Here is a 21,789-nt window from a genome sequence, read left to right on the forward strand (position 1 = left end):
TTTGGGGGCAAGTAGAGATGTCTTTCCTTTTATTTTCCCATCTTTTTCCTCTTGTCTTTGTTGTAGAGACGTTGCCCAGTAGACTGTGTAGAACTGCACTTTTCAAAATGTAGACTTGGGCTTCCCAGGGACCCTTCCAGGGGATCATTGCAGAAGCAGGAGTGGGTGAGACAGCGGGTGCCGTCACATAAATCCAGGCAGCAGCACCAAATTTTACTAGTGGTCAAGGTATTCCTCACCATCATGCAACTGTCGATTTTTTTGAAAAGCCGTTTGCCCTTCAGAGTGTCCTTCAGAACGATGAGTGGCGCCAGAATAGTATAATCTTGGCAGGGGCTTTAGAAAAAGTTAGTGAGTCCAGCCTCCTGCCCAGTGCAAAGACTAATGGAATAGTCATCCTGTGTCTGTGCTCTCCTAGTGATGGGAAGGCCACTGCTTCACAGGGCAGCCTGTTTCACTTTCATATAGCTGTAATTTTTAGAAATGTGTCCTTGTTTATGCACAAGGCTCTGTTTCTCTGTAGTTTTTACCTTTGATTCCTGACTAACTTTGAGGGTCCAACCAAAATAAAACATATCTGTCTTTTGCACGGTAGCCCTGCAAATCTTTGAGGTTAGCTGTTGGGTTTTCCCTAAGTCTTCTTTTGTAGCTTGAACATGAGTACTTTCAGTAATTAATAATACTAAGATCAAAAATTGTATTTAATTTTGTCTAGAATGATTTTTTTTATGAGGAAGATTGGCCCTGAGATAACATATTGCCAATTTCCTCTTTTTGCTTGAGGAAGAGTGTTGTTGAGCTAACATCTGTGCCAGTCTTCCTCTATTTTGTATGTGGGATGCCGCCACAGCATGGCTTGATGAGCTGTGTGTAGGTCTATGCCTGGGATCTGAACCAGGAAACCCTGGGCTGCTGAAGCGGAGTGTGGGAACTCAGCCACTGGGCGGCTCCTAGGATGAATTTTTTAAAGTATTGTTTAGTGTAAATGTTTTGGATAGTACTTTTATCTTATCAGCAAATAATTAGAACAATCTAAGTTTAACATTTATATTTGTATATATATTTGAACTTGATATTTTTTAAATACATGAAATACTTAGTTTCACGTCTATTAGATGAATTCTGAATTCTTTTAAACTACAGTATCAGTGTTAACAGCAGCATTCTGGCACTACATGAAATAAATAGAAAAACAGTCATATTGTAATTTTGCTCCTGTGTTACAGTCACTACCCTGATAGCAAGCTATGTTGTATATGAAAAGTGGCTTCAAGTCATAGTAGAGATATGAGGAAACCTAGGATTCCTCGAGAAAAAATGGGAGGAAGCAAGCAAGAGACCCGCTTAGGGAGGCCTAATTGCTATGTTCGTTTCCTTGACAGCCATTTCTAGTGCCTGCTCCGTAATACAGACTGTTTCAGACTTTGCGACTGCAGTTGTAGCCAAGACAGACCAAGTCCTTGCTCTCCTGAATGTAGGTTCTAGTGATGAAAGAACCTTCGTAGACGCCTCAGTGCTGTGTAACAGTAACGGGAAGGACGTGGAGAGCGCGGGGCGCGGGGGCACTTTTGAGTGACAAGGATGTCGGAATGAGGAGGTGAAAAGCAAAGACACTTTGCTCAGACTTTGTATACTCCCAGGATATTTTGAGAAATGAGTGCTGTTCATGCGAAGCTTGTAGAGACAGAAAATTTGCTGAGAACCCTCAATTTAGGACATGAGGAGACAGACACAAGTTTAAAATTGATAAATTTTAATAATTTACCCAGGATTGTATAACTCCTTAGTGAATGAGCTGGGACTGGAATCCAGGTTTCCTAGTTTCCATTCACATTCATTCAGTTGCTTTTCTGTATTTTCTTCAAGTGAACGTTTTCAGCCCCCCAGTCTGTGCCTTGCCAAAATTGTGTTTCATTAACATATGGTGGATTGGAGGAGCGTCTTAGGGAGTTGCATTCAGACTGGGTGGGGGAGCCCATAAGGAGCACGCACAGCCTGTCTTGGAGTAGTTGGAATTCTATGGTTCAGAGGCCTCGTAAGTGAGAATTACGGCAGTGACGTGCTTGGCTTCCTGTAGACCATATGTTTTCACAAACTGAACATTGTGCTGGATCGAGCAGAACTTTGTTTTTTTTGAAGTCTAAGAATTGTATTTTAGTAGATCTGTGAGTTTCACCAAATGAGGACAGTTGAAGATGGCAACTTGGGTTGGTGAGGAGATTAGGAGCTTGGTGGGTGGCGTGGTGCAGATTCGTAGAATCGCTTCTGCATCCCGCGGTGACTTGATCCACCAGGCTGATGTTGTCCAGCTGGGTTGGTGCCCTGCGTGTCTGCCTGACGACCCGTCCCATGGGGAGTTCACTGTCTGCACCGCAGTGACCCAGGCTCATGGTTTTGTTTGTGGTGCATTTTAGGATGAGTGGATTAAGGCCTTGCTGGCTGCCCTCGACCTATTCCAATGTAGAGCAGAGGTCGGCCAGATAGTACATAGTTCAGGCTTTGTGGGCCATACAGTCTCTGCTTAATTACAGCTGTGCCTTTAGCATGAAAGCAGCCGTGGACAGTATATAAATGCATGAGCTGTCTGTGTTCCCATGAAACTTTATTTGCAAAAACAAGTAGTGAGTCCAAGAATTGGGCCCACAGGCTCTGGTTTGCTGACCCCTGGTTTAGAGTGATGAGGTAACATTTATGGGACAAGTCTAGCTCCCCTAACGTAAAAGAAATATTTTTGCCCCTCCTCATCTTTCTTTTTAATCTTTTGTGTAATTTGAAATTACAGTGAAATGGTTGTGGCCATCCAAGCAGTCTCCCATTTGACCTTGACGTACCAAAGTCAAAGAAGACACGTTGTGATATTTTCTAAGTTACCTTCTTGTTGGGTAGCCCTTCCCCTTTTCTGGACAGAAGAAAATCTTTATTTCACAAGCTCTTACTTTCAGAAGAGGGTGCTCTGTGTTTTATACTGTAAACACTTCAGTTGGAATTTAAACAAGATGAGGTATTGAGATATATTCCTTTTTAACCAGGCAAAACTGAAATTAAAATTTATGATTTGGATAGCTAATCAGAAGACTCAATTCAGGTTTTTTTTTTTTAAGCCTTATCCATTCATTCTTTGGCGAGACTATTCATCCACCTTATAATTGATGCAATACCAGGTCAAGAAATAGCATTTTTAATGAAATGAAATATTGCCCTGCTGTTAGTAATGAGGCTTCTGCAGAAATTTGGAAATGTCTCTGAACTAATGAAATGCGAGAAGAACTTAGTCTCCATGTCGATTAGAACTGTATAAAAATATGTTTGTATACAGTCATACGGAGAGATTGCCATGGACTTTTTACCTAGTTAGTATTAATGTGAAGAGGTTTTGGCCCCTATTTTTATTGTTTCCAGGAAATTTCTCTTTTATCATAAGGTTGGTTAAATACATAAATAAATATAATTTCAGTAGGAATTTTTAAAGTCCCTGGTGGGCTACAATAGAAATGAAAGTGAAAATTTTATTTCTAAACCTTAAACTAATTCTTAGTGCATTCACCGCACTTTAGCAGTGTGCGTCAGAAGGAAGATGTGCAGGCATATAGTGGATTTTCTCTGAGTACCGGAATGCACACTTAAACTTGTTGTGCAGTTTTCTTCCATTTGATCCAGAATGAGTCACCGGAAGGTAGTCTTTTCTTAAGTTCCCTCCTGCACTTCAATATCTCTTTGCCTGCGTCCCTTCACTATGTCTTTGAGGAGGAGCTCCCTTTTCCTTGCCAAGGAGTCCTCTGGCCGCCTCCCCTGACTCTGCTTTGTACGGTTCCTTGTCCTTGCGTCAGGCTTTTACACTTATTAGCTGCCCTGTAATGTCAAAGTCATGGCATCTCTCAGAGCCCCAATTTCCAAATCTGTGAACCTTCTTTGCTCTTTTTTTTGGTGAAGATTAAATATGTAACAGTAAAGCGCTAGACCAATGTTGGGCGTAGAGAGTTACGCCATAAATCATAGCTGCCGTCGTTGTAATGGTTGTTTTAAAATCCTACATTTTATCCTTTGCCTGGCTCATCCCCCTTTCACTACTGACTTGCTCGTGTTTCTTCTCTCCTGTAACACTTTGCTCACGCTTGTTTGCCCCTCTAGTGCTGGCGTTGGTGCTGTTTCTTTCTCTTCATTGCTGTCACACCTCTACCGTTGCAATCTGGCTTCCAGCTCCATCTTGCCAAGTGACCGTGCAGCCACCATACTGTGGCTCTTTCTTCTTCTCCATCCTCTACCCTGTCATCCTGGAGACTGCCTTTTTCCTTCATTTCTGTGACAAGGCAGGCCTGAGTTTCCTTGTACTGTTTGACTATACCTTTTCTATTTGCTTCTCTGATTCGAGTCTTCTTTTTAGCCCGCAAATGTTTGTGTTCCCCAAGGTTCTGTTGTTGATGTCTTTTCTCCTCCCTCTACCCCCTTCCCTCATTGACCTCACCTACCCCTGGGCCTTCAGGTAGCCCTTCTATGCAGATGACTATTAAATGTGTAATTCTCATGCACCCTCTTTTGAGCTTATTTTCTTCTACATCTGGAGAGGTCAACCTAGAGGAGCTTTGGGCATCTCAGACTCAGCATGTCCTAAGCCAGATGCATCTGTTCTTGTCCCCGATCAGCTTCTCTAGATTTCCTTTAGCTGTTAATAATAATACCATTCTCCCAGCCTCTATATGTGAGTGCCCCTCTTTCGCCTCATCTCTCCCTCATTCTCCACATTACGTTAGTTGCATCTTCTTAGATTTACCCTTGTAAAGTATCTTTTCTTCCAAAAGTTTTTGTGTATACATATGCATAGAGAGATATCTCAAAAGAAATTCTCCAAAACGTTTAAAGTCTGTTATCTCTGGATGATGGGATTTTATATTGTTTGAATTTTATTTTTTATGTCAGGTAATTCTTACTTATATACTTGTACCCAACCTTTAATCTCACTTCTCAGCTTGCCCTTGTCCTGAGCTTCCTCCGGTGGGACTCCTGGCTGTTTCCTCCATGTGCTCCTGCTTTCTTGACTTTGCTGCTTTACCCGGTGCCTGGTGCATTTGTTCTTTGCATCTCCTGTTGCTGTTTTTCTGGGCTCCTCTCAAGTAAAGTTTCCTTAATGAAACCCATCTCTCAGCGAATGTGCTTTCTCCTTCCCTGAGCTCTCTGCTCCCTGTGTCACTTCCTGTGTTCTGCTTCCCAGTCTTTTTCATGGGTGTTCGTGTTAATCCCTTTGTTAGATTGTAAGCTCCACGAGGGCAGAGATTGAGTCTTACTCATCCTTTCCCCCTGCTGGTTATACTCTCTCAATTTGTCTTTGGGGGACGATCCCTTTTCCTACTGGTTATGGTTTTGGTGGGATGGTCAATCAAAGTGTCCTGCCAAGAGGATGCTCTTCCCCTGGAGTTTGAATTCTGAGTCATGGGATACAAGGACTGACCGTGACTGGCGCTGATTGATCCTGGCCAAGGTGCTCTGAAGAAGCCACTCATTAGTTCCTGCCTCGCACATCCCTGGAGCTGCTCTGGTCCCTCAACTCTCCGAGGCCTGGTTCTTCAGATTTTCCTTCGTATCTGTGAGCTATCTCATATCCTTACAATAAATGTGGCGTTCTCTCTCTCTCTTTGTTTTTTAAATTTTAAGTTAGCCAAAGACAGTTTCTATTGCTTTTACCCAAAGACCCCTACCAATAGAGCTGTTATGATTGGAACTGACCAGACTTAATCCTTTTAGTTCTTATATTGATTTTGATGTGTTTTTTCTTCTTTTTAAAAACAAAAATGAAAAAACAGCCAGAGACTGCTGCTGCTTTGAAACGCACGATAGAAGCCCTGTTGGACAGAGGGGCGATAGTGAGGGACCTGGAGAACCTGGGGGAGCGAGCACTTCCTTACCGGATCTCGGCCCACAGCCGGCAGCACAGTCGAGGAGGGTAAGTGTCTTCAGGAACCACTTGAAAATGTCTTTGATGCGCTCAGTAAAGAATACTGTTCAATTAATCTTAGGAATCATTGTGATTTCACAGTCACTCCCGTTGTGCCAGGTGGTATCCAGGTACACACCCTAGCAATGTTGTGTTGTGAATGGGATGCCGTTATGCTGGCCCGTAATAAACTATGATCAGAGTACAAAGACAGGTCACGCTAGGAGCAACAGGTTTATAAGCTTTTGTTTATGGGAAACTTTTCTCATCAACGTAAGCACTGTTTCCCCCTGGCATTTCTTTAACTTTTGCCTTTAAAACACCTCAGTGAACAATACATAATGCGTCCTTTGTAAATATGCAGGTTGCAAATAACAAGCAGAATGTACTTCTTATGACTAACGTATATAACCAGAGCCTAACCCACAATAGAAAAGTGTTTTTACCTGCTCTAACCAATAATCACAATTTTCTGTAATGGAATTTTTTCTCATGTGGGGTATACCAACTTCCTCAAACGTATGTCAAAGATTTGATTCTGTAGTAATAACTATCTTTGTAGAAATCCTTTGAGATCAGCTTGTGTATTGAATTGATTTGAAGCTTCTCTAGGTCCTAAGGGTGTCTTTTTCACACCCGTGGTTCTGGTTTGGAGGAAGAATCTCCTCATAGTGTTGGGTTTCCTAGAAGTCGGTGATAGAGAAGATGGGAATCTGGTTTTAGCATGGTGGAAAAAGTCCAGGAGTAGATCAGCTCTCTGGTACTCGCCAGCTGTGGCCTAGAGCAAGTCGTTTAGCTTCTCTCATCCCTGCTTCCTTGGATACCGAAGCCACCCACGTCGTCAGGGGATTGAATGAGATCATCTCTGAGGATGTGCTCTGTGGACAGTCCTGGCTCTTGTGTGAGTGCTGCTTTCAGTCACGTGGAGCTCGCGGTCTTGGGTGGGTGCAGGACAGGCCTGAGTGGAGTCCTGCCTCCCACCGAGGCTTTCTGACTGCATTTAAACCTTCTGCCGAGACGTGGCACATCCTGCACATTTCGTCTTTTGATTGCTTCACCTTGTTTTGTGCTGGTGTTCAGCGTCGTAAGAACACCTCTGAAGAGTGCCTGAGGTGTTGCTAGGCAACGTGAAATGCACAGTGGCTGTTCCTCTTCCACAATCATAACAACAGTGAGGGATGGAGGTTGTGGGTAACGTTTTTTCCTTAACTTAACCACAAAGGACTTAAGAGCGAGGCTATGAATCCTTTTGCCTTTTGGTTTAAAGAGAAGCTCATAAAATTTAGCCAAGACTTCTTAGCTCGGTTCTCTGATGGTACGCACTGAACGGGGGGAAGTCAGTTTCTCATTTGTGCATTTTCAGGGATGTGCGGTAGGAGTGCTGCTTCTGCCATTTTTCCAAGTGGAGGATTTGACTTTGTTGAGGACTGGTATGACCAGCATCCTAGAATTTGCACTTCTCATAAGCGTCTGGGTCGTGCTCCTGCTGCTGTCCCAGGACCACACTTTGAGAGCCGTTGTACTAACTCAGTTTTCAGGCCTCTGTGTGCAGTGGTGGGGTGGGGTGGTGCTGTTTCTCTTTTATGGCTGGATAAGTTCAGATCCTGGAAGAACTCACCTGGAACTACGCCAGAACTGCTAACAGCATTAGCCCCACGTTCCAGATTCCTGACAAGGTATACGTGCCCCACCAAGGACTGGGTTGCTCTCACGTAGTTCATTTACATTTAAGGGTTTTATTCTGGTTCTTTTACTTTCAGATTCTTCAGCAAAGCAGAAGCAACATTCATTCTTTTTCTTTTTCTTTAGTGCTTTATCTCCCCAATTCCCCCCCGTACATAGTTGTGTATCTTAGTTGCAGGTCCTTTTAGTTGTGGCTTGTGGGACGCCGCCTCAGCGTGGCCTGACAGGTGGTGCCATGTCCACACCCAGGATCTAAACTGGCGGCCCAGGCCGCTGCAGCGGAGTGCACGAACTTAACCACTCGGCCACGGGGCCGACCCCTAGGGAAGCAACATTCTTAAGGTGTGTTATATATAGACACAGAAAGGTGGTGACCAGCCCCAGTCACTCATGTCATGTTTTAAGCTTGTTTTTCTGGGATAAATCACTGTCTGGTATTTATTTGTTTACGGTGATGTTTTCTGAAGTGTGGTCTCTGCTACACTAGTTATACAGGTATGCTCCACCGAAAAATGGGGGGTGTGTGTGTGTGATCAGTTCACTTGGGAAGACTTGCCTGATCTGATCCCTTCTCGAGATTCACAGCACATGTTAGCACGTAAATGGTCAGAAGCCCTTCGGTAAGATGCCTTCATTTATCGATTTTATTTGACCATGTTTTCTTTTATTTTTGTAACGCTCACGGATACCCTTCTCAGTGACTTCTCGTAAATGAGGCTGTGGTTTGGAATTCCCTGGATGTGAGGGTAGAGTTGAGTGGTATGTCAGGTGTCTGCAGGGTGGAGCTTCAGCGTAGTCGGAAATTCTTCTGGCTTTAGCCGGTTCTTCCGTATCACTAACCTCAGCGACATTTGTAGCAGGCATTTTGTTCGTTTGACAAGTTGTTTATGTGTGTTGCATGTAGCCACAGGAGATGTTACAAACATGTAGTAAGCAGATTACGTGCCAGGGTGTGCTGGGTGCTGGGCAGGCTCGCTCTTAGGAAGTGCTCTAAGGAGAAACAGAGCAGTCTTGTCTGTTGCACATTTATCAGCATTCAGAAGTTTTTTGCTCTTTTTGAACAGTCCTGGAGGCCATTACATGGATCTGTGATTTTGGTGGGGCACTGATTCGAATCCCAAGGCTGGTGTGCGAGAGCCAGTTTTATAGCTGGCTAATGAGTGAGCCTAGATGTCCTCTGAGAATCCACATTGCACAGTGGTGCTCTTGGTATTATGTGTATGTTGCTTTTACGTTTTATGAGAACAAACAATATGTCGTAGTGGTATTCCCGGGTCTCAGGATGGTTCTTGTGATTGTTGTGGTTCCTGATCTCAAGGAGTTTTCAGCTGAATCAGGGGCTTGCCTGCATATGGCTAACCTAGGCGCCAGCAAGGAGGTGTAAGCAGAGGCCCAGCACAGCAGGGTCACCAGCCCAGGCCGACAGCCAGGCGTCTCTGTTGCAGTTACGTCCCATCATGTGGGGTGATTGCCTCTCCTGTTCTCCCATGCTCACCTCCTTCCCCCGGATCCACACCCTGTTGCACACATGCCAAGTGAACCTGAGAGAGAAATGAGAGTGCAAAAGTGCTTTGCTCAGAGAGATCCTGCTACTTCAGGAGTATTTGTGAAGGAGGAAGAGGTAGTACCTTGAAAGTTGTAGCTGGTGTTTATTATTGTGTCAAGCCTTTTTATGCGGTTTATGCCCCCAAAATACAATCGTTATATTCCAAATACTAATTTGGTCAGTCCCCCCTTTAGAAAGAGGTTCCATTCCAGAAATTTGTCTGAAAGTCTTTGGTTTATAGCTAGCAACCTATTTTCCCATTGGAACAATTTGATGGTTAAGTTCCTAGGCTGATCCACGGAAAGTTACTTAACTCAAAATCTCTGAGGCTCAGTAGAAATGGGATAGTCATTTACGTACAGCTGAACACCATTTGAAAACTTGTTTTTAAAAATGCTGCTCTGCGTTGCACCTGGCCGCAGAGTGGATCCTGGGTCACGTCCCCTTTGTCGGGGATGCGGTTGATATTTCAGCTATAAGTAAGACTGTTCTTCTAGGGAAGCCGCGTCCCACATTAGTTGTCTCCCACGTGATGTGAATTTAGGAACAGGGAGGAGTTGACCAGATCCTCCTGTTGCTGTTTGGACCAGGTTGGGGTGGTTGGGAAGTTTGGGTCTTCTCCCAGCTTTCCAGATGGGGGCTTCTGGCCTCGCTCACTGTCCCCCCACTCCCCCGCCCCGTTGTTGCCAAGCGGTGTCTGGAAACCCCTGGAGCATGATTCAGAGCTGAGAGGTCTTAGAAGGCTTACGGTTCATTCTCTGTTCTGGATTTGCTTTGGTCTCTTGGAGGCCCCCTAGCTCCTCTCTCCTTTGTACCTTTCATAGCGTCATCGACTCTGTGGGAAGGGCAGGGTTGGTGTTGTGGAAAAATCGTAGTGTTCCTCGCAGTCAGAAAGGGGAAGATGTCACACATGCAGCGGGGAGCAGTGGGAGCAGATACTCATTCAGACCCTTGCTAGAAAGGGGCAGGCATTTTACTGCATCACAGTGTCCATCACCCTCTGCCAGAACCACTTCAGCATCGTACTCCAGGGCTGCACGTACTAGTTGAAGGCTGTCTTCCCACTAGATGGGGCTGGACTGAGACTCGTGAGTGCCTGCTGGTGCATGAGAGGGAACTATAGAAGAAATCGGGGTCCGTATTTAGTGCCGGGCTTGTGCCTGTTTGTAACAGCGTGCCCCAGATTGGCTTTGTCTGTTTCTACCGGGTCTCATTTTACTGCAGTGAGATTGGGGTGACGGCAGAATGCGTCTGTGTAAGAACTCTTAAGTAGTGAAGGAGGTTTTTCTTGCCTGTTTTCTCCCTTCTTTCTCTGTTCTCATCCGCTTTAAAGTGTGAATAGGTGCTTATAGCAAAGATCTGCTGGCCTACATATAAGATGCCCTTCTATTTACGGGTAAGCAGAAGGATAAAAATAGCAGGCTGTATGGTGAACCAGTGGAATTTTACTGACTTGTTCCCCAAATGTGTCTGCAGCTTACTCCAAGAGAGCTGGCACCCTCTCTAGAGGAGATTGATTCTCCTCTGTAGTTTTCCCGTTAGCTAACATTTCCATGTTCTCGTGCTCTTCTGCCAGCATTGAGTCCAGGCCAGCATCCTGACCCCATTCTTGTGTGTAGCTGCTCCATGACGGGGTTTCAAGGCAGGGCTGCTGTGGCCTTGGAGGTTTCTTTTTAGTGGCAGCGCCCCAAGATTTGTAAGGATTCTGCAGCAGGTTTGGTGGTTTTTAAAATGTATGAGAATAAACAGATAAAAAAGAATGGGGCTTTTCCATGCAGAGGGTATCTTGGTTTTAAGGTGAATAATTCACTGCCTCAGTGAAGCCTGAATCCAGCAAGGTTTAACCGATACAGTCTAGAAACTGGCATTCAGACAGATCTGTTTTCTATTTTCAAAAAAGCTCGAAGATGCTTCATGGCTTCAGATCCCTCCCATCCCCCTCCTCCACCTCCCACCCACTGTGAACCACTGAGCGCTTCAGTGGAAATTTCCACTTGTCTGCCAGGGGGAATGGGAGGCTGTGAGTGTGTGGCTGAGAGAGACAAAGACAAAGAATATAACTCAAGTTCAAGCAAGCACTTTTTATGGGAAACTTGTAAATACAGGGTTAAGACAAACGTGAAATAAAAAACAAATAGAACCTTTACATTTAGGAGCATTGCAAGAAGACACGTTTCCTCCCTGAACATGGGGGGTTGCGGAGCTGGGGGCTGGCAGCCCTGGGCTGTCTACATAGACTTGTGTCAGAAGGTGACTGAGTGGTGCTCAGCGCTAGGACCCTAGGGAGGAGGAGCAGAAAGAACAGTGAGAGCTGCTGGCTCCCTCGTGCTGCTGCTCTGGGTGGAGTCTTCTTGCTGGCTTCGTTTTCCAGCATTGGGCTCAGTCTGTCCTGGGGAAGCCATTTCTCCGGGTCTTCCCGGATCTCTCTGGAGTTTGTCATGGTAGTGGAGAGTTTTGTAGTGTGAGTGTCTTAAGAACTACAAAGGAGGGTAAATTTTCACCTTGAAGACCGTGTGGGCAGGTTCAACCTACAGAATAGTTCGCTGTTCCTCCGGCTTTTGAACCTCAGAATCTGGGAGGAGAAACGCGTTAGTGGACTGCACCTTTTTTTGTACTTTCTCTCCTCGGCCAGTATCAGTCATCTTACTTCCACTTGTGCAGAGTTGGTGCTGATAAAAGTTAAGTGCTTTTCTAAAGAAAAGAGAGCTGCTTGGCTAAAGCTGGTGTCTACCTTGTAGATAACCACACGTGGGAAAACACACCTTTAAATGTAAACACTGTTGGGCTTTGTGTCTAAGGCGATGGTGATGCTTCCGTCCACCCTGGCTGCCTGGTGTGCAGAACCATTTCACTGGCGCCGCTGAGCACATGGCTGAAGGTCCTGGAAACGTATAACATAATTAGATTTTAGATTGCTAAGCTGGGGTTTTTCAAAACGCTCTGCCCATCTATTAATCATTGATTAGAGTCAGAGTAGAGAATGGAAAACTATTTGGGGAACTAATATATTTTTTTCATATTGGAATCTCAACTTTTGCGTTTATTTAGGCAGTTGCGACTGTAGTCATAATTCTGAACTATTCTACCTTGACTGAGGAGCTTATCATGAAGCTGGAGATAAGAAAGAGTCCGCATGTGTTGTGACTTGTGGTCTTGTGTTTTGGTTCTGCCAGCTTGGTTAGGGGGAGAAGCAGACGTTGATATCTCATTGCGGTTATTGAGTCCTCTTGATCCTCCCCTCTCGTAGGGCCAGGAGGAAGGTGGGGCACATGGCTCTCAGATGCCTCTGGAGACACTGAGCCCCTCTTTGGGCCCCTAACAGCAGCTCATCTGGATTTCAGAATGGCTTCTCCATGGCAGCCTTCAGCAAGATGGAGGGAGTGGGTGTCAGGGGAGTTCCAAGGTCATTTTTGCAACCTAACTCCCATTTTTACAGGTCTGTTAGGGCCCAGTACTGTCCTGCGGAAGGGCTCCTTAGAGGCCTCAGAAGCCGCCCAGAACTACAGCTCCAAGGAGGTTGTTCCTGGGCCTCACTTCCTTCATGTGTAAAAATGCAGATGCCAGGCTGCACTTGGTGCGTCTTTCATATCTGAAAAAAGTCTTATTGTCATGCCTCAGGTCATCTGTAGTTAGAAAACCCAGCCGCTGGGAGTCAGGTGTCGCTGACCCCACGTCATTTCCACTCTCTCCTGCAGAACTGGGCATCTTGTGGAAGTAGTGGAAGCCTGGGTTTCTGCTAGCACAGCGGCCCTGTGACTTCTCTCCCCAGCTGGCCTAAATGTTCAGGAGGTTGAGGCCGTGTGTACCTCATCTTGTTAGCCTCCTTCTGAGGTTTGGCCTTAGTAGATATTCGTTGATCAGTTAAGTTTGCCCAAGATAACTAGGTGAGAAAAAAGAATATATACTGGCAGCAACCAGGAATTGGTCACGTTCTTTCCTGTGTGGGAAGCCATAATGGACTGTTGACCCGTGTGCTTGGGTCACTAAGGCAGGTGGAGATTGAGTTTGTCCAGGGCTTCTGCTTGGTTCCCTCGTGATGGGGAGGGACTTCTTGGTTCCCTGGGAGGGAGGTGGGGAGGTAAGAGGTTCAGCTTTCAACGGGGAGTGATGAATACAGGAAGATCTGTCCATCTCTGAGCCATTCCCCCCTTCTCTGTTTTGGTGGTGGTTCCTTTTTGTGGAAATTTCCATGGTGTAATAAGGAGCATGGGAGTAGAAGCAGTCTTTGCCCACATGAGCTCCAGGCACAGATCAGCAGGGTGATAAGCATGAAGTGACTGTCACAGCTGTGGTTGTGGGCACAAACCCATTTGCATTTTGGCCACTGCTCTTGTTTGGGTTTGGTTGCTAGAGGAGTGTCATGACGGGTAGAGGGAGGGCAGAGTAGGTCAAAGAAGGCAAAGGCTCGAGGGGTTTGGTCGTAGTGGGGAGCCTCCAGAAGCCAAGCTTAGGATTTTCAGGCCCTTTTTCTAGGGCTTCATTTTGTCCTTGAGAAACCTCCAAAATGCTGGCTGCTAGGTAGCAAGAGATGTTGACAGAGTAGAGAACCATGGGGTCTGGAGACTGGACCTGTCTACTTGGGTCACTAAGGCAGGTGGAGATGGAGTTTGTCCAGGGCTTCTGCTTGGTTCCTGCCTCTCACTTCGTGACGTGGAGCAGATCAGTTTCCTCATAAGAAACCTGAAAGGGTTGGATGCCGTGTCTTCATGGTCCTCTCCCACACTTCACATTCTGTGGTTCTGTAACCCCTTGGTCCCTGAAGTTACCTGTGGCTTCTTGTGTCCTGGAGTCAAAAGGCCTTCTCTGTTACAATCCTGGTTGTGGCCCCTTAGTAGCTGAGTGACCTTGAGCTCATGACTTGACTGTTATAAAACTCAGAGGAGGCAAGTGTAGGAAACCAGTTTGAAAACTGCTAGAGTAGTAGTTGTTGCTGGGGAGAGGGCTGCTGAACCCAAACCAGTGCCAACACCACTTCCTCTTCCTCCATTTCCTGAATTGCCACATGGAGTGGAACTTCCACTTCCCTTTCATCCTCTTCCTCAGAAGCTCTTTAAAAGATGTGAGAGCAATTTGAAAATTAGAAAGTTCTAGTAAGACATTCCCTTTAATTTCTGAAGTAAGAGGCTTCTGATGTATCTGGCATCTAGTCTTCATCCTTGGGTATCCTTTTTACCCTTATTGCAAAATGGTATCCAAAAGCTTTGAGTATATTTCTTAGGATTGTTTGGTGAGGACCAGTGTATGGAGAACACCGTTCAGGAAGACTGAAAGAGAATTGATTTGTGGGCAGCTGAGTTGGTTGTTGGCAACTGTAAACACACTTTCTCTTAGAAACAGGTTTAGATTCAAAGGCTAGCCCACAGAAAGGCCTCTGTGGTGCAGTTGAATGGAGAATGGATGAAAACAATGCTTGCTGAACCCAGATATGGTATCTGACTAACTTTAATACTTGACTGTAACGAAAGGCAGGCTTAACTCAGGAGAGGAGACGCTTGTGGACTTTCTGGAGGGAGGGGACTTGGAGCATGTCCAGGACTGGCAGTGGGGATTGCTTGGGTTACTGAGTGCCCAGAGCGTGTCAGGCCCTTGCTGAGCACTTCCCTCCGTGTTACCCTAGGTAGTACGTGGCATTTCACCAGCACAGACCCTTAGGCTGTAAGCACAGGGCTTTAAGTGTGATAAAGCAGAAGAGGAAGAGTCTTCCAGGAAAACTGGACAGAAGTCAAGGAAAGAGGAAGGAGCTCAGAGAGGATGCATATGTGTTTAAAGAAAAAATGCCCTTCATAGAATTAAGTACAGTGGGAATGTTGGCAGTCAAAGGGTGAGGTCATGACTTGTCCATGGTAGTTTGGAAGGACATTTTGATGAGTGCTGAATGAAAGAACAAATGGGTAAAAAGGGAAGAAAGAGGTGCTGGGTGCTATGTTGAGTGACAGCTGTCCATGCCCTGGCCCCCAGGCAGCCAAAGTTATTTGGGGGTTGGGGGAGTGGGTTAAGGGCTGGGGAGTGGCAAGGAAAAGGAAATTTAAGGTTAATCACACTTATATTTTAGGCTCCAATCCAGATCCTTGCTCAAGGTAAGTAATCAATACAGTCATATACCACATTTTGGTCAACAGTGGACTACATGTATGATGGTTGTCCCATAAGATTATAATGGACCTGAAGAATTCCTATCTCCTGGTGTTGTCCTAACCTTTGTAATGTCATAGCTGTCGTAACGTCATAGTGCCACACTTTACTCGTGTGTATGTGGTGATGTGGTGTGGTAAACAAACCTGTGCTGCCAGTTACATAAAAGTGTAGCATGTTCAATTATCAGTACAGTGTATAATCCTTGATAGTGATAAAAGACAGCTGTGTTACTGGTTTGTGTATTTACTGTACTGTATACTTTTTATCATTAGTTTAGAGTATACTCTTTCTACTTATAAAAAAAAATTTGCTGTAAAACCTTATGCTGTGTTTCACCAGCAGCGGCTTCAAACATCTCATCTCTTGATTGCATCATTCTCTCTTGTGCTTGATTTAATCTTGTGTCACTTTGTTCATCATGGCTCCTAAGCACACACTATCCACTGCTCATGTTGCTAATAAGAGGCCATATTGAGGGGCCAGCCTGGTGGTGCAGTGGTTAAGTTCACACGTTCCACTTTGGTGGCCCAGTTTGGATCTCGGGTGCAGACCTGCACACCGCTTATCAAGCCATGCTGTGGCGGGCATCCCACATATAAAATAGAGGAAGATTGGCACAGAGTGTAGCTCAGGGCCAATCTTCCTCAGCAAAAAGAGGAGGATTGGTGGCAGATGTTAGCTCAGGGCTAATCTTCCTCAAAAAAAAAGAGGCCATGTTGAGCGATTGATCTGGAAACAAAATTAAAAGTGATCAAGGACTATGAAGGTGGAAAATCAGTGATGGTTATTACTCCCCAGGCAGGCATGTCCCATTCTGCCATAGCCACAATCTTGGAGAACAAGAACAAAGTGATGAAGGCTGTTAAAGGATCTGCCTCATTGAAGGCAAGGAGACCAACAAAAATTCAAGAAGGGCCTGGAGAAGCTTCTAATGACCTGGACTGAAGACCAGGCACGGAAGCGTGTCCTCAGCACTGTGACGATAATGGCCAAAGCAAAAAGTTGGTTTGCAATTGATGAAAGAAAAGGCTGGATCCGATTGTGATGTTGAATTTGCTGCTAGGTGTGGGTGGTTTAAATGATTAAAGAATGTTGTTCGTCACATAATGTGAAAGTGGTGAGTCTGCGAGTGCTGATGTGAAGGCAGCTGAGGAATTTTTGGAAACTGGATGAGCTGACTGTGGAGGAAAATTACTTGCCAGAGAAGATAGTCAATATGGATGAACCTCCCTATGCTGGAAACAGATGCTTGAAAGTACTTTTATCCATAAGGAGGCCAAGTCAACAAAAGGTTTCAAGGCTTTTAAGGACAGGATAACAGTCTGACTTGCGGGCAGTATTGCAGGCTACAAATTGAAACTTTGTGACCTGGCACAGTGGGAACCCCAGGATCTTCAAGCGTATCAATAAGCATACACTGCCAGTGCACTACAGGAGCAATAAGAGGTCATGGATGACCCAACTCCTCTTCCAAGATGCCCTCCTGAATTGCTATGCCAGCAAAATGGAGAGGTGCTATTTGGAGAATAACATACCTTTCAAGATTTTGTTTATTGTTGATGTCCTGGACATCCTCCTTTTATTGGTGATCTTCATCCCAATATCAAAGTGGTGTTTCTGCCTCCAGACACCACCTCTTTGATCCAACCAATGGATCAAGGAGTTTTAGCAGCTTTTAAGGCCTACCCCCTGAGGAGGACATTTGCCCAGGCTATTTGCTGCAACTGAGGAAGACATTGAGACCATTCTGGAAGGATTACACTATGACTACACCAAGAACCTTGCTTAGGCTTGGGGTGATGTCACAAAGGAGTGTATGAATGGAATCTGGAAGAAGACACTCAGGAGGTTTGTCCGTGACATCAAAGGATTTGCCAAGGATGAGGAGGTTGCAGAAATCAACAAGGCTGTGTTGAGATGGCAAACGACTTTAACTCAGGTGTGGATGAGGATGACATGGAGGAGCTCCTAGAGGTGGTTCCTGAGGAACTGACTACTGAGGACTTGTTGGAACTGGAACAGGCGGACATAGCTGAAGAAGAGGCAAGAGAAAAGGAAACTGCAGGAGAAGGAAAAGAGGGACACTCAAGAAAAATTTTCAGTGAAGGATTTAGCAGAAGCATTTGCAGACTTCAACAAGCTCTTTGAAAAGTGTGAAAACGTGGAACATAACACTGAAAAGCTTTCATTAATAGACAGGAATGTTCGTGGTGGATTATCTGCTTACAAGAAAATCTGTGATAAACAAAACCAAGCAAACCACCATGGACATGTTTCTGCAAAGAGTGGCACCTCCTCAAGAAGAGCCTCAGGCAGGTCCTTCAGGAGGTGTTCCAGAAGAAGGCACTGTTATCACAGGAGGTGACAGCTCCATGAGTGTTACTGCCCCTGAAGACCTTCCAGTGGGTCAAGATGTGAAGGTGAAGACGGTGATATTGATCATCCTGACGCTGTGTAGGCCTAGGCTAATGTGTGTGTTTGTGTCTTAGTTTTTAACAGAAAACTTTAATAAAGAAAAATTTTTAAATAGAAAAAAGCTTATAGAATAAGGTTATAAAGAAAGGAAATTTTTGTACAGCTGTAAAATGTGTGTTTAAGCCAAGCATTATTACAAGAGTCAAAAAGCTAAAAAAAATTAAAGTTTATCAAGTAACAAAGTTACAGTATGCCAAGGTTAATTTATTATTATTAATAAATTTAATGTAGCCCACGTGTACAGTGTTAACACAGTCCACAGGAGTGTCCAGTAACGCCCTAGCCTTCATGTTCACTCACCACTCACTCACTCCCCCAGAGCAATGTCCAGTCCAGCAAGCTCCCTTCATGGTAAGTGCCCTATACAGGTGTACTATATTTTGATTTTACCTTTTCTATGTTTAGATATGTTTAGATGCACAAATACTTACCACTGTATTACACTCGCCTACAGTATGCAGCACAGTAACGTGCTGTACAGGTTTGTCGCCTAGGAGCAGTAGGCTCTACCATACACCTAGGTGTGTAGTAGGCTGTACTGTCTAGGTTTGTGTAAGTACACTCTGTGATGGTCACACAAAGATGAATTTGCCTAAAGATGCGTTTCTTAGAACGTGTCCCCATTGTTACGTGATGCATGACCATAATTAAATGTGGAACAAATGAGCGGTTCTTAAGTTGGATGGTTGCAATCCTGCTGTCTGCTATGTGGAGTAGAAATAAGTGGAATTAAACCTTGGAAAATTTGGCCAAGCTGGTGTGGAATTTTCAGAGTGAGCCCAAATGGTGGTTTCATGAGCGAGCAAGTGTGCAAGTCATGCCTCAAGAAGTTTGCCAGGTATTGGAGGAGTTTACGCTGTTTTTATTTCATTTCTCGAGAAACCCTGCGAGTCTTCGTTAGCTGTAATTGCTCCCTCACCACCCCCCCATATCAAATCATTCACTGAGTCCTGCCACTTCAATTTCCTACATTCCTCTTTTATGTCAACAGCTTTATAAAGATATAATTGACAAACATTAAACTGCACATATTTAAAGTGTGCAATTGAATAAGGTTGATGTGTGTTATTTAGGTAGAATCAGACAGTATGTACTCTTTTTTACTCTAGTTTCTTTCACTCAGCAAAATTGTGATGACATTCGTCAATAGTCTGTATCAATAGTTTATTTCTTTTTATTGCCAAATAGTATGCCATTGTATGGATATACCACAGTTTGCTTATCAGTTTACATATTGATGGATATTAGTGTTGTTTATAAATAAAACTGCTATAAACATTCATGTACAAGTTGTTGTATGGGCACATTCTTTAATTTTCTTGGGTAAATACCTAGGAGTGAAATGGCTTGATCATAATAGCGGGGATATGTTTGTCTTTAAGAAAATGCCAAGCTGTTTTCCGAAGTGGTTGTATCATTTTTGCTTCCCCCTAGCAGTGCATGAGAATGCCTGTTCTTCTGCGTCCTCAGCAGCACTTGGTATGGTCAGTGTTTTTAATTATAGCCGTTCTAGTAGGTTTCTCTCTGTCGTTTTCATTTGCATTTCTCTAATGACTAATTGTATTGAGCATCTTTTCATGTGCTTCTTCACCATTGTATATCTTCGGTGAAATGCTCTTCAGATCTTATGCCCATTTTTTAAAAATGGCTTTTATTAAAAATTAAATTTTGTGAGTTCTTTGTATTCTAGAATCAAGTTCTTTATCAGACGTGTGATTTACAAATCCTAGCCTGTAGCTTGTCTTTTTATTATCTTAACAGTCTCTTTGAAAGAGCACTTTTTAATTTTGATGTCTAATTTATCAAATTTTTCTTTTATGGATTGTGTCTAAGGTGTCCCTGCTTAACCCAAGGTCACGAAGGTTTTCTCCTGTGTTTTCTTCTAGTTGTATAGGTTTATGTTTTATGTTTAGATCTGTGCTGCATTTTGAGTTCATTTTTGTATATGGTACAGATATGTATCAAACTTCATTTTTTTGCACCTAGATATTGAATTGTTCCAGCACCATTTGTTGAAAAGTCTGTCCGTTCTCCACTGAATTGCGTTTGCAGCTTTGTCAAAAATCAGTTGTGCATAAATGTATAGGTCTATTTCAGGACTCTCTGTTCTCTTGATCTATTTGTGTGTCTTTATATGAATACCACACTGTCTTGATTACTGTCGCTTTATAATAAGTCTTGAAATCAGATAGTGTTAGTCCTTCAACTTTATGCTTTATCAGCGTTGTTTTGACTGTTCTCATTCTTTGAATTTTCATATGAACTTTAGAATCAGTTTGTCAATTTCTAATAAAAAAGTCTGCTAGGATTTTGATTGCGATTCTTTTGGATCTGTAAGTCACTTTGGGAGAATTGATGTCTAAATAAATTTGAATCTTTCTATCGATGGACAAGACATCCCTCTGCATTTGTGTAGGTTTTCTCTAAATTCTTTCAGCAACGTTTTGTGGTTTTTAGTGTACAGGTCTTGCACATCTTTTGTCAGAATTATCCCTAAGTATTTTTATATTTAATTTAAGGTCTGATTATTTGTTGCTAGTATATAGAAATATAGTTGAGTTTTTGTATATTGATCTTGTATCTTGTAACCTTGCTAAACTTACTAGTTCAAGTAGCTTTTTTTTTTGATAAATTTTTTCACATTTTTCCATATACACAATCATGACTTATGTATAAAGACAGTCTTTACTTCTTCCTTCCCATGCTGGATGCCTTTTATTTATTCATATATTTATTTTGCCTTATTTGCACTGACAAGAACCTGCAGTAAAATGTTGAATAGAAGTGGTGAAAGCAGATATTTTCGTTTGTTCCATATCTTAGGGGGAAAGCATCCAGATCACCAGCTAGGATGATGTTAGTTGCAGGTTTTTCAAAGATACTCTTTATAAGGTTGAAGAGGGTCCTTTCTATCCCTAGTTTGCTGCGAGTGTAATAAAAAATGGGCATGAGAATTTAAGTGCTTTTTTGTGTGTGTCTAGTGAACTGATCACGTGATTTTTCTTTTTCTCATTTGCTAATATGGTGATTTGCATTGATTGGTTTTCAGATGTTAAGCCAATCTTGCATTCTTGGGCTAAACCCTACTTGGTCATCCTGTATTGTCCTTTTTATATATTATAGTAGTCAATTTGCTAAAATTTTGTTTAGGATTTTTTCATTTATGTTCGTCAGGGACATTGGTCTGTTTTTTTCTTTTCTTGTAACGTCTTTGTCTGTCTTGGTATCAGGGTAATGCTGGCCTCATAAAACAAGTTCAGAATTGTTTTCCTATTTTCTGGATCAGTTTGTATCAAAATTGGTATTTTTCCCTTAAACATTTGGTAGAATTTACCAGTGAAGCCATTTGGGTCTGTAGTTTTCTTTGCGGGAGGGTTTGTAACTACAAATTTAATTTCTTTAGTAAATATAGGGCTATTCAGGTTATCTGTTTATTCTTGAGTGAGTTTTGGTAGTTGGTATTTTTCAGGGACTTTTGGCTAAGTTGTCAAATTTATTGCAGAAATTGTTTATGATATTCCCTTACCATCCTTTTAATAGTAGTCATTTCACCTCTCTCATTCTCGAATATTGGTAATTTGTGTCTTATCTCTTTTTATTGATCAGTCTCACTAGAGGTATATCGGTTTTATTGATCTTCTCAGTGAACTAGTATTTGGTTTCATTGATTTGCTCTATGGTTTTTCTGTTTCCTGATTTCAGAGGTTTCTGCTCTGATCTTTGTTATTAGCATTAATAGTATTGTCTTACTTTACATTTAATTTGCTCCTCTTTTTTCAGTTTCTTAAGGTGGAAGCTGAGATCATTGACTTGAGGCCTTTTTCTTTTGCTACGAAGGTGTTTAGTGCTATAAATGTCCTCTTAAGTACTGCTTTCGTGGCATCCCCCCAGTTTTTTAATGTTGTTTTCATTTTTGTTCATTTCAAAGTAGTTTATGTTTTCCCTTTTGATTTCTTCTTTGATCTGTAGGTTATTTGACCCATAGATATATGTTTAGTTTCCAAGTATTTTGGGATTTTTTCCA

At 43.3% G+C, this 21,789-nt stretch overlaps 1 protein-coding gene across 1 annotated transcript in view; it reads left to right on the plus strand.

Moving 5' to 3' along the window:
* MRPS6 (mitochondrial ribosomal protein S6) overlaps positions 1–21,789 on the plus strand; it is a 76,938-nt gene that overhangs the window by 45,537 nt on the left and 9,612 nt on the right. Inside the window, 1 exon segment of the mRNA NM_001433627.1 lies at positions 5,796–5,935. Coding sequence (NP_001420556.1) covers positions 5,796–5,935 — 140 coding nt within the window.

Source organism: Equus caballus, chromosome 26 (genome assembly GCF_041296265.1).
Source record: "Equus caballus isolate H_3958 breed thoroughbred chromosome 26, TB-T2T, whole genome shotgun sequence".
Taxonomy (NCBI): domain Eukaryota; kingdom Metazoa; phylum Chordata; class Mammalia; order Perissodactyla; family Equidae; genus Equus; species Equus caballus.